Source organism: Manacus vitellinus, unplaced genomic scaffold (genome assembly GCF_001715985.3).
Source record: "Manacus vitellinus isolate BGI_N305 unplaced genomic scaffold, ASM171598v3 scaffold_12_pilon, whole genome shotgun sequence".
Lineage (NCBI taxonomy): Eukaryota > Metazoa > Chordata > Aves > Passeriformes > Pipridae > Manacus > Manacus vitellinus.
This window is the reverse complement of record NW_021938949.1, coordinates 5,889,016-5,906,975: the sequence shown is the minus strand read 5'-3', so window position 1 is coordinate 5,906,975 and position 17,960 is coordinate 5,889,016. Positions and strand designations below refer to the sequence as shown.

The following is a 17,960-nucleotide window of genomic DNA, read 5'->3' as shown; positions in this document are numbered from 1 at the left end:
TAAATTTTCAAGAGTAGTAAAACCTCAGTACTACTTTCAAATTATATAACTGGAAGAAAACACTTTTTAATTTTTGTATCTGACTTAACTTGTGCTTTTTTCTAATGAAAGGCTTCTGCGAGAATGTTTTCTCTCTGGTTTTGCTCTGTGCCATTAACTGTACATGGTTTTCTGTTTGCTTTCATTTCTTTTTAATTGAACAATACTTGATTCTCCCAGAACCTTTGAGAGTGATCCAGTATGTCATGTTTAACCTTACTTAGGGTTGCTCTTGTGAAATGCTTTGGTCCCCATCCTCTATAACCATTTAAGCTCTATAATTATATATAGATATATATAAATATATATGAATAGTCCTGCTGACTTATGTGGACCTATTGCATGGCTAAAGTTGAGCACACATGTGTTTCCAGGTATGAATTTTGTTATATTTGATTTAAACCAGGATTTATATATATATCCAAGGGGTTTTTTTTTAAATTTTATCATGAGAGTTCATTGCAACATCCCGTGATCCTGATTGTGTTTGGCCGTGTTTTAACTATGGAGAACCCAAACACAAGAGTTTACAGCTGCCCAGTGCAACTGCTGGTACTAACAAGGTGTTGAAAGTTATTTCCATAAATTCCTAAGGGAGCATTTTAAATCTGGTTGCTGAAGGCATCAAATACCAAACCTGCTGGAAGCCAATGTTGTGTCCTGTGTGAACTGTCCATATGTGCGTCTCCAAAGGGTCTCCCATGTGTTACCTCTGCAAACCTGCAGTGTGTTCAAAGCTTTGCAGCTCTGTCATCTCATCAGTCTCTCAGTCATTCCCTGCCTTTTCTGTTTTCCTGGGTGTGTGGCTTGATGCTGAACCTTGGATAAAGGAAAGGGACTGCATGATTCTGGTATTCTCCCTTACGCTCCTTGAATAATCTGTTGTTGAATCAAATAAAGTGAGAGATGGGTGCATTTGTGTAAATAAGAATTCTCTAGTCCTCAAGAATCCAAAAATGAGACCTTCTCTTAGTAGAAGCTGGAGGGTCAGTAGTAACTATGAATTGAACATTTTTGGGAGGGTAGCTTCTGACAAGCATAGCAATTTCTGAAAATGAAGATCAAAGAGCTATTAAAATTTAATGTATATTATGCAGAATGTGTAAGCCTCCAGCTATATTTTTCTACTCTCCTTCTTTTCATATATATGATTTATAATTTATTTTCTGTAGCACAGCACTGTTTCTGCTCCATGCACTGTGTGAAAAATAACTCTTAATTGACTTTAATCCTCAGTTTTAGAATAGATTGCTTGTCATCTTATTATTCTTTATTTTCAATGCCAAGATGCCTTTGTGACTCAGAATAATTGACCTTGCATGGTAATTTCTGTGCTACATAAAATGCTGCAGCAGTACTTGGCTGGTCAGCACGTGAGTCTTCACTGTTGTGTTTTTCTTGTATCAGGTTTTACACTGAACACAGCTCTCTGCTTATTTCAAATCTGTTCTCTGTGCTGCTTACTTACCTGGCTCATTTCTACTGCACTTTCCTTTGAACAAAAGCAATGTATTGGAAATACAGTGTTGATGTTTAAAGAGAATAATGACAGATTTTTAGCTGCAGTTCATGAGAAAGAGTAGTTTAATATTTGGAGAGTTTTGGCTGGTTGGTGGAGGGAGGGTGGTGTCTAAACCTGCTACTAATTGCATTTTTAGGAGATGCCATATGTCAGTAAAGCGAATCTCAAGAATTAAAACTTGATAATGTGCAATCTTACATTAATGGTATAAGGAGAGGTCATACTCTAATGGGGTATCCTAACACATGTAGTAACTGTTTAGTGTATTGAATTAGTAAATTCTGCTGTTCTGTAAAGATAAAGCCTATATCTGTCCATTAAGTTGGGTCAGCTTAGATTTATTTAATAACTTGTCAAAATTTGGTGATGAGATTTCCTGGTTATCCTGTATCTTCTAAAATCATATGGTGGTTCTGTCATTTAACCTCCTCTGAGCACAAAGAAATGTATTTTTGAGTAAAAACGAGTTTGTTCTTGTGCTGGAATTTCTTTTTAACTGGAAGGAGGATTATAATCCCATAATGGAAAGTTTATTGACCTAGCTATTCTTTATAAGTAAAGAAATGCTCTTTATTTTTTCTTCCTTCATACTTGTTGAAAAACGGGTGATGCCTTTCTGAACCATATTTCTGGGAGGAGGGATAGAAAGCAATGGGTTTCCTGTAGCTGTACATAGATCAAATCTAACCTAATGGACAGCACTTTAAACTTTGTTGAACAGAGTTTTTAATCCTTTTACTAAACAACTCCCTGAAACTTTCTTTTCTTCTGCTTAGGCATTGGAGAGAAGTATTCGACATGGGAGCCGACCAAGCGAGAGTTAGAATTGCTACGACACAACCCCAAGCGGAGAAAAATAACCACAAACTGCACCATAGGTAAGTTCCAGAAATCCTCTCCAGAGCCAAATTCTCAGTCACTGGTATGCTCAAAATTCTGTGCTGTTTTTCCATAAATATTTTTTCCCTGACGTAATTGTAGTGGATTTCTGTAAGCTTTAGGATAACAAAATCAGTTTATTTTATACTGCCTTTCTCATGCTGTGGAAGGATATCTTCTCTGTCATGTCAGGTACTGGTGATGATTCAGCTGTATAACAGCTACAGAACTTAATCTGTTGGGGTTTTTTTACACTGTTCTTGTGAAGAGAAATGACTGATGTTATCTCAGCTCAGCCTTCACCAGAGATCCTGTGCAGGGATATGAAGGGAAATCCTGTAGGTGATGTATCCTTAACCATAGCAGCCTGTTGGTAAATCTGGTTTTAGCAGACAGAAGCAGCACAGATGTCTTCCTGCTTCGTGTTCTAAACTCTAAACAGGATTTCTTCAATTGCTCATGGACTCTGAAAAGTGATTTGTTCTCCAGTGTGCGTCAAACAGCGGGTTGGAAATGCATCTCAAAGGTTTGATGTTCAGTACTCTGGAGCAAAGAAGTCTCTGAAATGTGGGTGTATCTGCTTATTGCTGGAGAGTATTTGGGTAAAGGCAATGGAAAATTAACAGTTTTCCCAGTTTTTTCCCTACTGCCTTAAAGTTGGAGAAGTAGGGGGAGCTAATAAAATTAGCTTCATGACAAGCTCGAAGTAAGATTAACTGACATTTTTCTGTTAAATTCACAGTAATATTTTCATGGTGAAGGTTGGAGATAATGGTTAGTGGTACAAGGTTGTTAATGGCACAGGGTTGATCATGTGAGTATAGACATTGGAAACAGGAAACTGTTTAAAATTTTTTTCCCAATTTTAAAGCTAAGTATTGTTTTATGAAAATACATCACACTTTCAGCACATTTGCATTTGTCAAAATACACTGAACATACAAACTTTCTAATGTCATTTTTCTAATACAGTAAGTCATACTGAATCCAAAGTATGAGTGTATTTATTTGGAAAGAATGGACTGAGAAGCACAGAGTAAGTTGAAAATGTGTCAAAAATAGTAATTCTGAAGAAGGAACCATGCATTTGCAGTAGTGGGACAGGGGAGACAGCTGGAAAAACATCTGGACTTTGGAAACTTCAAGCAGCCTAGGAAAAAATGACGAGGCAAAGATTGCTTGCATCATGTTCACATTGGGATCTTGTGTTTTGTGAAAGCCCAATGTGTTTTGTAAAGAATGTCCCAAATTACTAAAGATAATAGAACTGCGCAGGGGGAGAAGAAGTTTGATAGAATTTTGAAGGTTAACGTGACCTTTGTGAAGAATCGAAGCACATTTCTGTGTTTCTCTTTCCAGTCTGAAGGAATGCTCTGCCTGCTCTTGAAGGATTTTAAATTTTTCAGGCTGTTTAAAAAGGGCCATGTCTGGTTGCGTGAAATCTCATCCGAGGCTGCCTGGGCGGGGGAGCTCCCGGAGCACGGGGACGAGGGAATGACTGATCTCTTCACTTCTGCAGGCGTGCTTTTAAGAATTTCTCCTACTGAGCCCTGGAGCTGCCTGTGTGCTGAGATTTAAAAAGAGGGGGGTGGAAAAAAAATCAAAGCACCCAGGAGACATAATGCAGTTTTGGGCTGCAGTTAAAAGCAGACGACTTGCTTTCTTTCACAAAAATGCGTTGGGGGTTTAGCTGAAGGAAGAAAAGACCTGCCATTGTCCTTGAGCCTTTTCTCTCCATCTAACCTGCTGCTAAATATAAATCTGATTCAGTCTTTTTGCCTTCCCTTCCCTCACGTTGACTTGTCTGTTTGCAGTTTCCTATCAGTGAAGAGCCCTGTTTGCAGACTGAAATGCTGCAATTAGCTGGACATTCTCATTTCTCACTTTTTCTAATACTCCATTCTTTTGACATCCAGTTTTTCTCAATCCCACAGCAGATATTAGTGAATCCAGTTTATCTTCAGAGGTAGGTAAATGGCTCAGAGAACAGTCATCGTGTCCAGTTTTATTGGTTCTGAAAATGAAGGTGATGTTGATAACCATCTCTGCACATCTGTTGAGCACTTCTGTTTACACAAGAGTCTGTTAAAACATAACCAGCTGCCTTTTATGTGCAAAATGCTCCTTGCAAAGCTGTTTTTAGAGGAAGGCCAGGGGTGTCTGTGGCTTTCTGTCCTACCCCCAGAGATCCATGGATGTCACTTGGGAGGTGGGATGTTTCACTGCTCTGTGATGCCCTGGAGTGGTTTTTGTGCCAACACCTGTTTCAGCATTTGTGTAAGACAAAGTGTATCAGTGTTATAACTAAAATATGCAGCACAGTACTCTGAAACCTGGATGGGTATGGCCTTGAAAGGATGTACATAACTTGCATGTGAAGGACTTGCATATGATTTTGAGCCCTAATAATGAAATACATTAAACGTGATGATATTCATATCTAGAACACGCTTAGGTGGTAAAATATGTTTTGTTGTGGTTGCCTGTTCTATCTATTGCTTGCATGGCACTCATTTAGGTGGATGTTTTACTCTACAGCTGAACATTCTCGGTACACAAATGGAATTTTTTTTATCCCAGTTTTGTAGCAGTCTCACAGTGCTGCTTAAACAGCTGGATGTGTCTGCTGCTTTTTGAGCTCTTGGAACCTTTATACAGCTGCAGGATCCTTTTGTCTTTCATCAGCACCATGAATTAAAACTGAAGAATACTCAGACATGAGATGAATGTCTTATAATGGAGGCTTGAACTGGTAGTTCCTTAGAAAAAAACACTCTGCAAAACTCATAGCTTTTGATTTTTCTACTTGAGGGACAATTTGAAACCCATTGAAGAAGGAACTTCTTGTTCATATCCTCGAAAAAAATGAAACCCCAAACGAAAAACTTAACAGATACCCATAAATTTTGCTTGGTTCTCTTTTAAAATGCCATGTGTTTTCATCTCATAGATGCTTTTCCATCTCATAGTAGCTTTTTCCAGCTTGTAAAAAGATAGCACAGGTAACTTCCCTTGAATCACTGTTTTACCATTGAGCAAATTGCTCTTGAAATGAGAACTCACACCAGGCACTGCTGCAGGCTGTGGAAACTGTGCTGATTCCACCTTTTGGGATATGAAGGGCTGTTCCCAATGTTGCTTGTAAGCGTCTTCAAAGTGACTTGGAACACACTGTTAACCAAGTGGAAACGTGGAGGTGTCCTACGGGCAAAAAGACACAATGAAAAATCCTTGCAGTGTGGATTTTATGTGGGACGTTTCATGTTCTGATGTCCCAACAGACTGGAAATTTTATAGAGCTTCTGTATTTCAAGGCATTCAAGAAGAATGTAGGGTCTGCTCTGACCATAAATATGCTCTGTGGTAGCAACGCCAGCCCAAGACATTCTCAGACCTTGTTCTACCCCAGACATGACCATGCTGATTTTTTCATGTGCTCCCTCAACTGTTTTCAGGTGAACCAGATTAGGCTGAAGGGATGGCAAATTGTGGGGAAAGTAGAAATTTCCTAAGTTACTTTACATTGCTCTCAGCAGCAGGACTGAATCCTGTCCTAGACTATTCAATTCATAGAGAGTTTTATCCATAGAAATGCTCGTTTTAATTTTGAATTGAAGCTGATGTTTCAAGCATCCCATAAATGCCAAAGCTTTTGTATGGAAAAATTAGATAAAACTTAACAATTGTTAATCTACAATCTAACAGTGTAAAAGAAAAGTCTTATTTCTTCAGTCTCCTCCTGCCTGTGAAGTGGCTGCCCTCAGCAAGGGAGGGAAGCAACCAAGCCCCAAATGCACAAGCAAATCCTTTGTTATAGGGTTGAACTAGAAGTGATACAATATCTTTTGGGAACTATTTTCCAAGCTCATCTTGCTCTGCTGTCATTAATACCCCCAGCAGATCCGTTCTCCTGAGTACATCAAGTATTAGCTTGGGATCAGCTGGTCTCTGATTAGCATATGAAGTGACTTTGTGGCTAAAGATGGGTATATTAACAATGGGGAGAATTAGACTCCCAATGCACGTGGGTAATTAGCAGGAGCCACCTGGGATTCCCATTTGCAGTGTTGCAAAAAGGCAGAAGAGGGGACAGCCTTTCCAGGAGACTGAGCAAATCCTCTTCAGGAGGAGTGATGGGGTGGGGAGAGGTGGCAGAGCCAGAACTGCCTGGGAGTAGCAGGTGGGTTTTGCAGCTGCAATAATGCTGAGCAGCCTGATGGGACAAAGAGCAGCATGAGTGGAATAAATATTGCAGCAGAACTCCTGTGTAAAGGTGGCAAGGGAAGAGGAACAGTGGCCTGGAAAATATTTCTGGTTCTCTAGACAAGCTACCAGGAGCATTTTTGCTTTTCTAACTTGGAGGTGTTGAAGGCTGCATTAGTACTTGGGTGTTTTTGTGAATGTACCAGCTTTTGGGTGTACTTTTTCTACTTGAATGGTACCTAAGGTAGCTCAAGTGGAAAAGTGGAATGAAAAACAATGGCTTGCTACAGCACCATAGTTTTAGCTGTAGCTTTAAATTTAAATTACTGAGTTGTAAGCAGTAATACTTTTTTTTGATATTTGAAATCATGACTGCATGAAGTGCACCTTGAATAGAAATCTGATTTTTGAATTCTTTTAAACTGCTGTGTGAAGAAGGAAAGGAAAACCACCTTTAAGACTATTCAGGTGAATGTTTCTTCTGTGACTGTTTTCTACCTACCTTCATAGTTAGAATGGTTGTCTGGTTGAAAAAGTGTTTCCTAAAAGGTTGAAGTGGTAAAATCAAAAAATGATACCCTTCTATCAGGGAGATCCTTCTGTTCCTGTTTTACCTTGTCATGAGCTCTGACCATTGGACTGAGTTGTATAATATTTTTCCTAGGTCTAAAATTGATAAACCTGATCATAAAAATAAATTTAAAAAGCCCTTTCCGCCCAAAGCTCCCAGGGAATTCTAAGAAAAATTAGAAGGGCGTGAATATTTTAAGAAATCTGAAACATAAACAGTGATTTACTCGTGGAGTTTTGTATAGATTTATTTTCAGAAAGTCTTGTTGGACTTTCTAAGCTTAGCTCTTTATCAGTATAAAATATAAAGGTTTTTTCTGCAAAAGGCTTTTTGAGAAGAAATTCCAGGTTGGATGTTTCAGTTGCTTTTTTGTGTATTGACTTTCTGAGAGTTTGTCACCTGGTTTTCCAAGGCTGGTGCCAGAAAGCAATTTGCATTGCTGCAGTAATGTCACTGTGTGTGGTTTATCTCCACAGCCCTTGATTGAGTTATCTGTGATTTAATTGCTCCTGAGTGAGATTAGGGACAACCCGGTTATCAGTGAAGTCCCTGCAGCGTTTTTTTCCTACTTGGAGTGAGCAAACTTTTGTTGTAGAAACTTTTGTTAGAGAAAAGTCAGTCAGGTTACCTTCCCCTCTGAAGAGTTTACTGATAAACAGCACTTCCTCAGAATGCCTGACCCCAGGCCAGCTTCACTGAGGAACAAGGGGGGGTTCTACTCTTATTATCTCAATATTTGTTTGAATTTTAGGCCCCCTTTCAGAAAGAACATGAGCTGATGTCACTCACTGTATGAGTTGTCCTGTTGATGTTTTCACTTCATGTCATGCTTTTGCAGGGACATACTCTTTTTAATGATCATTGAGAGCCAAACTCTAAAAAGCCTTTCTGATGAGAGCAGTGAGAATTTACCATGTTTCACCCTCTCATCCTTCCATCTTGATGCTGCTCTTCAAGCAAAGGAACTGGCACTGCACTGCTCTCTAATACCTGCTGCAGCTGGGCACTTTCTTCCATCAGGGACAACAGGACAGGTTTTCTCTTCACCCTTTTGTTTGCTTCCCTTTGATTCCAGCTGTGTGGTCCCAGCCTCTCCTGGGCACTCAGGCTGGTTGCAGAGTCTGCTCAGTTTCTAAACTTGGCAGAAAACATGGTGCTTTTTTTTTTTTTTGGTGGTTTTGCAAGAGCTGCCTTCTCCTGTGTTACTGCACTCAACAAAGGTTCTGACACGTGTGCAAAGCTGGCTTAAAGTAGTAAGGCTTAAAATTAGAGTAAGCCAGAAAGTTGATCTTAAACACAAACCAAACTTTTCAGGCTTTTAGCATCCCGTGTGAAGAAGGTAAATTCTTTCAGAAGCTGAAACTTGCAGGGCATGTATTTCAGCTTGTAAAGATTAGTGAAAGAAGGATTCAGATTCCCTTAAGAAAGAACTTTTCCCCCAGGGGTTTAGTCCTGCTGTCAAGTTAAAATGCCCGAACAAGTTGAAGTATAAACCAGTTAACAGCTTTTCTCCAGGGGGTATCAGGCATTAGTAGTGGGATAGCTTGGAAAATAAAATTGTATATTCAAGGAAATCACAGCTACTTCTAGCCCTGGTTAGGCTTCATGGTATATTAGGGTTGATCTTCTTGCAGTACCATCTGGATTGTTGGAGAAACCACCAGAGTAACTTCTGTACATCAGGAGTGTTCTTAGCAGCTCTTACAAATACGATGCTTTGAGATTGTGGGGTTATTCTTTTTCAGCATCTGTGCACAGAATAAATCCTTTGCCTTGATTCCTGTAAAAAATAACAAAATACCAAAGCAGTTTTGAGGAGAAGTTACCTGGAAGCTTGAGATTGGTGGTAGGTTGGCGCTGGAACTGCTTTTGCAGTGATACATCAAATGTGTTCTGGAAGAGATTTTCGGGTTCAGGATCTGCTTGATGGTTTAATTTGTATGGCTCTATGTGGAATAAGTTTAGTTTAAAACAGAATAGCAAGCTGACTAGAACCTCTACTGTCTGAGGAGGAGTGGGTTTTCATACAATTTTAGAATTCTTAAAAAAAAAAATTAAAATTTTTGACTGTAAAGTTTGTTTGGCATGATTTGTTAGTGGAGAAATAAGACTAAAGAGAGATACCAAAATATAGGCCTGTGTGTAGCTGCAGTAATATGAAATATTACAGATGAAGAAATATTGACATAAGCATCAAAGTTTGTGAAGCTGGAATTCCAATCTCCAGGGATATTTACCTCAACTAAACCCCCTGCAGACTGTACAAAGTTAAAACTAGTTGTATACGAAATAAGCAGATTGCAGTTGAATTTTTCTGTGATCCTGGAAATTTGCCATTTCTATTACTTGCATAGAAAATACTTAAATTTTGTAACTCTAGGTGGCTCTTGGGGATTGGAGGCAGAGGAAGACACGCTGTGTGAGTTTGCACAATGTGAAATTCCTTAGAAGACGAGGTTCTTGATCCAGGGCTTGGATCACGTTCCAAGCTTCTAATTCAAACCTGATTTTCCTCCTCTGGACTTCTAAGAAGTGGATCCATGGTTGTTACTGAACCAGACACATCTTTTTTATTTTACAGACTGTGTTTCAATTTGACTTTCCTAAATTGTGTTCTGCATTTCTTCAGGTGAAATTTCATCACTTGGATTCAACTGGATAAAAGCACCAAAAAAAAAAAAGCCCTTTTTTTCTCGTAGATGCTGATTTCATGTCTAAAATGTTTGCTGACTCAATTATTTGATTTACCTCTTTCTCCAGTGGTAATTTTTTTCCTGTGCTGTGCTTTCTTCACTAAGTCATTATATAACTTCAGTATGCAGTGAGAAAAGTGGCCTTTTAATGGAAAATGCAGTTGGTGTCAGTGACTTTGTCAGCTTCTGCTTGAACAGGTTTTTATGGAAATGGGAGTTTTTTTATCAAGGAAAACCCAACAGCAGTAACCAGAATTTGATTCTGGGCCTCTGAGCAAAATACCTTATTTAGATTTTGGTTGTTTCAAACCAAAGAAAACATATCAGGGCATTTCTTTAAATTAGTCTCTAACTTAAAAAATAAGCAGTGGGTGCTCACAGGAAAGCAGGGGTGCTAAAAGCACTCAGCTTCCTGCATGTGCTGCAACAAAATGCAGACCTTGCCCTCCTTCAGCAGCAAACCCTGAGCTTGGCAGCTCTGCCACCTTTTCTCTTGACCACACCATGGCAAGCAATAGGATGTTGCTCTTTTTGTCCATGTCATGTGGGGATCCTCCAAAACACAGAGCCTTTCTTGAATTGGAGGGGATATTTTCATTGTACAGTGGTGCAGCCAAGGCAGTTACTTTCATAATCTCTAAATCAAGAGCCAGATAAGGAAGTTCAGAATTAGCCTTTGTGGCTGCACTGATTATAGTTTAACATGTGCCTGTCATCTTGTTGCAGACAGAGGCGTGTCCTGAGCATTGAGAAGGTTTTTCTTCTGTTAAAAAATCGTAGACTCATGGATTGGTTTGGTTTGGAAGGGACCTTAAAGCTCATCTCGTTCCAACCCCTGCCACAGGCACCTTCCCCTATCTCAGGTTGCTCCAAGCCCCGTCCAACCTGGCCTCGAACACTTCCAGGGATGGGGCAGCCACAGCTTCTCTGGGCAACAATCCTAAAGAAACTTTGATTAACCACTGTATTTTAACCTGATTAACTCGGTGTCACCACAGCAAACGTGGCATTTTCAACAAGGCCAGTCATCCCCATCTCAGTTTTGTTCTTTTGTGGATCACTTTTGGATTATATTTACTCTGACCTTCCATTCTGCTCTTTCCTATCTGCTTCCAGAGTTGGGTTTGTGTGGACAGAAGGTAGATACAGTATATACTGAAAGCAGGAATATGCATAAACAGCATGTGGCATGGTTTGTGTGTTGTGGATTGTTGGACGAGCTCCCTGCCAGTTCATCAACAATAATTTGTGCATATTAATATATTTGGATGCATTTAATTTCATTGGCGGTTAGCCTGCTCCTTAAGTTATTAATTTGTGAAATCTGTTTTGAGGAAGGGGGAAAACTTGTCGGCAGCATATGGTGTGATATTGGGGGGAAAGGACGGCAGCGGGTGTGAAATTTTATTTTGTCAGTTTGGTGGGAGTACCTCTTGTTCCTTACGGGTGCCATCTGCACAGGGCTCTCGCTGCAAGGCTTGTGCTTCTGTGCAGAGCACGCAAGAGCTCGCTGAGCTTTTAAGTTTGGCTGCTTTGGGGGAGGGAAAAGAGAATATTTTATTCCCTGCCACCTTTTGAAGTGTTTTATTTTGTACGAAGGTGCTTCTTTGCCACTTGAAAACACCTTGAAGGGTTCTGCAGGTTAACTGGCTTTTAAAGGCCGGTATCATAATGCTCCAGATCGATCATTCAGGGGCTTTGACAAGCACAGTTGCTGTTCTTTGCCTGCTACTGGTATTTTTTTTGATGTTGGGTGTCTTATGTCTGTTCTCTCTGACCTTCTAGCAGTTATGAGATTAATCATTAGTTTCATGCTCTGGTTCTTAGGACTTTAATGTCCTGAACTTTGCTTTGTGTAGGGTGTGTGAGAGAGGGCAGCTCCTGCTTTGGTTACCTGGTTACTTTAGGAGCTTCTCCATAACTTTATTCAGCTTGAAATTCATTCAGCTCTGTGTATCTGAGTGATTAATTAGCACCACAGTTGTGAGGGCTCTGGTTTCTTTGGTAATTAAGGCATTTTGTGCAGTGCATACAGCTGTATGTGATATCTCATATTGTGTTTTCTGCTGTGCAGAAATAAGTACCTTTCTGTTGCCCAAGCTCTTGATGTGGCTGACATGTTTCCACATCTCTAGTTGAAGGGGTCCCTGCCCATGGTAGGGTTGGAACCAGGTGATCTTAAAGGTCCCTTCCAACCCAAACCATTCCAGGATTCTGTGATTCTGTCTTTCTCCTCCAGCCAATTGATCCTTATATGTTACAGGGATCAGATAATGCTTTGATATTTAATAATAGATGTGATCATGTCCAGTGCCATATATAAAAGATGTCTTCTTCTCTTGCTTGTTCTGAAAACTTGAGCTCCAGACTGTGTGTGTGCATTCCTCAGTGTTCACTCTCTGCTCAGATTTCCTGACAGAGTTGCAGCAGGTTGAAGCACAACAGGCAAAATTTCTTCAGTGGGTCTTGATACGCCAAGATACCAATTCAGAGAAATTTGGTACAAGTTCTGCTGCAGAACTTAATGTCTTTTTCAGCCTTTCTCATTTCAGCTGAGAGAATCAAAAGAGAAATGCTTGCTGTGGATGATTACATGCTGTATAGCTCTGGCTTTGAGAACATGCTGCATTGGTTTCTTCTTGAGACACTTGAGAGAGAAAAACAATTTAGCAATGCAGATGGTCAGTAAAAATGCTGAAATGTGAAATTACAGATATAAAACCTGACACTTTTCATACTCTTGAAGAAAAAAGGCCTTTATTTGCAGAGTACTCCTGGGCCCTTTTCTTGCGAGGTGAGTGACTTACCAAAATGTTCTAAACTATTCTTGCACTATGCAGAGATCCTGCTTTAACTCCCCATTCCCTCTCCCCCACATTTATTTTAAACTTAAGCTTGCTGTGGGAGACAGTAAATTCATATAGATAGAGAAAACCAGTGATACCCCAGTATCTTCTGCAAGTTGTCTCCTCCCTCATTTTAGGAGCTTTTGTAAAGCTATTGCTGTTTGAAGTATTACATTTATTGTAATTCAGAAGTCTGACATTGCTAGTAGAGGAGCTTATCTGTGGATTTTATTGTGTCTGTGTATATTCAGTATTGATATTGTTGCAGTTCTTAAACTCTGCCTTACTTTGTTTGCATAGATGAGTCTGGAACACTTCAGAATACAAGAGCATTAGGGAATATTGCAGGATCTCATCACTGAAGAGTTTTAAGAACAATTCAGGGAAACATTTGTCAGGAATAATATAGGTAGTGTTAATTTTGCTTTGAGGTAGAGGGTTAGACCAGGTGACCTCTCAAGATCTTCTATAACTGTTTCCTGTGATTTTAGTAGAGGATTCAACGTACTTTTCAGTGGTTTGGTCAAAACCCCTCACTTTTGTTTTGGAAGCATGTTTTTTAATTTAAATTCAGAGGGAAGAGACACTTGTAGTCTCTTGTATTGCTTGAAACAGATCCTCTATTTACATGGGCCATATGAAAAATTAACCTTAAGAGGTTTGTTTGTTTGTTTGTATTGCCAGATATTTTAGGAATGCTGACTCATTTTACCAGGCTGAGGGTGTGCACAAAGGAGCCAATTACCACCAAATCAGAGGGAGGAGAACTTAAAGAACATCAAGTGCTCCTGCCTCATCTGTGTGCTTGGTCTTAACCCAAGTGTGCAGCCACTGCAAAGTAATGAGAAGCTGTAACCTCACAGCCTGGTTTACTGTGCCCAACCCGTTCTAGGAGATCACTTGCCTTGTTTGAAGTGCTCTGAACATGGAGAAAAAGAAATAAAAATGAGCCTAACTGGTCAGTACTCCTCCAGGAATCGGGGGGAACACGGTGCTTGCACATCACTGAACACACACAGCATCCACAGGTAAATGAAATCATAAACAACTGTGCCCTAAGGCAAAGAATGGAAACTCCTCTGGGCTTGGAATGGCTCCTGTTTTGGCATCATTAGTTTGGGAATTGGCTCAAAGATGTACATGCTGTAAGTAGAGTATAGAGAGTACTTTGTGTGTCTGGCACACTGTGTGCACTCAGGACTCGTCTGGCTTGGGGGTTTGTTTCATCTGTGCAATAATAGTATAAAATGATACACTTTTTCTGTTTGATCATACTCTGGGTAACTTATTTGATCTGTTTGCTCCAAGGATGTCACTCTGCCTTAGGTTCTTCCAACAATGTGTGTCCAAGTGGGATGTGTGGAAAGGCTCAGCTGTTGCTCTGTGGAAGATCTGTAGTAAAGCCATCTTTGGTACTCATTGCTTAGAGATGTCATTTTCCTCCTAAATCTGGTAAAATTAGGCCTTTCTTGAGTCTCATTTCCATTTGTTGCTGGTTATTTCTATGTCATTACTAGAAGTTCTTTGTTTAAATAAGCTACAAACCTGGTCCAGTGTTAGGCAGTTGGTTTTAACTGAAGGTGCAACACAACACAGGGGCCCTGCTGAGCTCCTCCAGAATTGATTTATAACACACTCGAGAGCTGCAAACTGAAATTTTTCTTGACACACACTGGCAGGTATGACACAAAGGAAATGAACTGAAATGACACCAAGGAAATGAACTGAAATACCAGATCCGGGCGATCCCTCAGCATTATCCTGTGACTTTTTTTTGCATTACTCAATGGAGTGAATAATGTATTGAGCCACAAATGCAAAAGCTCATACAGAATCCTTATGTAGCCTAAAAATGACATTTAGAAGAGTTAGCAGCCCTCATTGTGGCAGGAGATGTTACCTGTTCTCCATCCCAAGTGGCAGCAGGGTGGGTAATTTTGGTTTCCAGAGCCATGTGTTAGGAATAGGGATACAGGCATTAGGGCCACGCCTGTTTCACTGCCCAGCCTGTGGCTTTTGGGTACCTGCCTGCTCTGGGAGTTTGTTACAGGACAGGGGAGGAGGGGAGGTAGTTTTTGAGAGAGGCTGAGAGTTCCTGCAATTCTATCACTGTCTGCCTGTCCTGACCCGTGGTGAGCTGTGTGAACCTGCTCAGAGGGTCAGAGACTCATCGCTCTGTGCAAGCAGTGAGCTCATCCCCCCAAGGTGAGACTGCTTTTTCTCTCAGACAGGCAGAGTGAACTGTTACACTGTGGAGTTGGCATCAGATGGGCTTGGCTGTCGTGTGGAAATGCCCTCACCTTCCTGCTCCTGTCTGAGCTGGTCCATGTGGTTTGGGTCAGTAATACTGGTCTGAATGTGTGAGCAGTCACGGGGTGAAAAAGTGGAAGGGGTGTTACACACCTCCCCTGAGTCAGGGTCACAGAGCTGCCTTTGGAACCACTCCAACAACTGGGAGTCCCAAACTCCCTTATTGCAATGTTTTCTAACTGTGAGACAATTATATTTAATATCTAATTAAATTTTACTTCTTGTGAGCTCAGTCTTTTTTTATTATAGCTTTGGTAGGTCACAAGAGTTAATTACAGTCCTCTTTGCTATGGCCTGTAAAGTACTTGAAATTTGTCAGCCTGGCTGTTCCTCCACCAGCATTATCTGGTTTTAATTAATTAACTCAACCAGTGGGTTCTTCAGTTGTTTCTCCAGTCTCAGATATTAACTCCATGCAAATTTTTGTTCATTTTCTTGATTTCTCACCAGTTTGCATGGATTTCTTTTTAAAATGGGTGCTCAATTCCAGACATCATCCAGCTGAGGTTTACCTGTCACCAGAGCAGAATAATGACCTCCAGGCTTTCTCCTATTCCTATTAAGTTTCAAAATGCTGTTTGTCTCTGAACTACAGCTCAAGATCAAGTTGTCTAGGCCGAGTTGCTGTAGCCATTGCTCTTTTTCTTGTGTTTGTCCACTCAGTTTTTCTTGTTTCCTACTTCACAATTGTTCTTATTGAATTTAATTGATTTCAGATAGTTTCTCCCCTTTAACAAGTTGCTCTTGAATTATTGTTTTGTCTTCCAATTACATTTGCACTGTCCTGATGTGGTTTGTCCCTTCTCTAAGTGTATGTTGTGTGATGTCACCGAGCTATTGAATAAAAATAGGGAATACAATCAATTCCCTGTTAACTAAGAGGGGTGGGGACAAACTAAATGCTGGAAAAACATTATCGGTGTCTCAGTAAGTGCTATTATTTTTCATTGTGGTGTGGATGAACTAGATCCTCCTCATAGACATGCTAGAAAAATGTGTTCATCTCTGCTGCTGAACTGCTACAAACATCCTTGTGCATTTTATCCTGACAAGCTAATGTAGGTGGGTTCTTGCTTAGTGGTAACTTTTCATGGATTTATGAATAAAATTTAATGGAGAAAAAGAACAAAATCATTGACTTTTGAATGGCAATCCTAACACAACATAAAGGATAAATCTGGAAAGTCTCCTGTGAATGCTGAGGTCACTCCAGAACTACCCAGCTGCACACAAATATGCCAGAAACTACCAAAAAAAAAAAAAGACTTAAAGTTTCCATGTGAACCTGAATAAAGTACTTAAACATGCTTTTAAGTGTTGGATTTAAGTCAAAACACTTAAAGTGAGATTTTTCTTACAGACAGCAAAACTGGGAAATGTGAACTGCCGTGTTGGTTTGGAATTTTTTGAACCACTTTAAAATCTGAAGGGTGGGGGATTAACTCTCTTTTAGAAAAGCAAAACCCACTGTTGCTCAGGAGTGAGTACCTTAAGAAAAACAAGCATCTAGTTAAGGTTCCAGTGTGCATTCAGTGGATGGACTATATTTCCCCTTTTTTGTTTGTTTTGGTTAGATTGTTTTGTTTTGTTTTGTTTTGAGTTGTCACTTACCAGCTCTGAAGCAAATTGTGCTGAGTCATTTCTTTGAATGGACTGACCAACCCGTGTTTGCCTCAGGATAAAGCTGTGTTAATAGTTAAACAGGTCAGTAATGAGGATGAATTCCACTTACTCTGCACAGCAGTGACATACCAAGAGTGAGAACTTTGAGTTTTGATGATTCATCCATATAAATAGTCCTTGTCTTCTGGTGCTGATGATACATACAGGAGGAATAATGACTATATATTCTGTTTCTTTCCATAGTTAATGATTTTGCTGTTTATGTGCCATATTCTTCCCTCCTGTGTAGCAGCTTCTGGACTCCAGGATTACAACTGGAAACAAACTTAAGGACAGTTTCCTTTTGTACACATAAGCAAATTTTTAGCTGTTGAGCAATCTGTTACTTCAGTAGTAATGGAAAAAAAAATTCAGTGATCCAGAGTCCTTATGCTAGAAATTGGAAAGTTAAAGATGGGATTTCATTTAGAATGCAAATATTTATTTTCTGTGATTTTTTTTTCTTCTAGAAAGCCCTTTCTGATGTCATTGCCTTTCTGCTATGTAGGGGTTGCTAAACTCCTAGTTTTTGGTGCAGTGCATAATGCAGTGTGTCTAAAATAGTCCTATAATTTATTTTCTCTCTGTTAACAGGAGTGGTTCCTCATAGTCTTATGCTGGCTGGTTCTGTTCTCAGTGTTTATTATCAGTTTTATTATCAGGGCTTCTGAATGGAAGGGGCTGGCTTTTATTTGACTGCTGTCAGTGCCAAATGAAAATATTTGTGAAAACAGAAAAAAGAAATCCACATTTGTATAACAGTATTACCTAAATTCAATGTCCACTGACATCCTCCCAAAACTTCAGGGTTCAATGGTCTGTGAATCTTGATGCACACACACATAAACAGGATATTTAATAGGTATTTTTAGGTAATGGAATGATACTGAAATATTTATATTAATATATAAGATACATACAAGATAAGATATATAGAAAAATTGAAAATTTATCACCAGTCTCTTCTTATAAGCTAAAAAATGCTGCTCTAGAACTCTGTTCTGACTTGTGACTTCACTTAAAAGTCAGGAAGGGCAGAAGAGTGAGTGAAACTCTCCAGGTTGTGCCTGTTGGTGATGGAATAGCTTGGGGGTGGGAGGTGAGTGGGTGGGAGCTACAGCTCAGGAAAGGGGGCTTGTTTCAGAAGGGATTTGCAGTGATTCAAACAGCAGTGACTGACCTGGCAGCCCTGAATAGCTGAAGAAGAGTCAAATCAGAAAAATAAAGACAGGGGA

General features: G+C 39.9%; 1 protein-coding gene across 3 annotated transcripts in view; it reads left to right on the top strand.

Annotated features, from left to right (window-relative positions):
• USP22 (ubiquitin specific peptidase 22) overlaps positions 1-17,960 on the top strand; it is a 63,421-nt gene that overhangs the window by 14,753 nt on the left and 30,708 nt on the right. For all 3 annotated transcript variants that reach the window (XM_029957891.1, XM_029957890.1, XM_018067259.1), the window contains one exon: positions 2,338-2,439. In XM_029957891.1, coding sequence (XP_029813751.1) covers positions 2,338-2,439 — 102 coding nt within the window. The remainder of the gene's footprint in view (positions 1-2,337; positions 2,440-17,960) is intronic.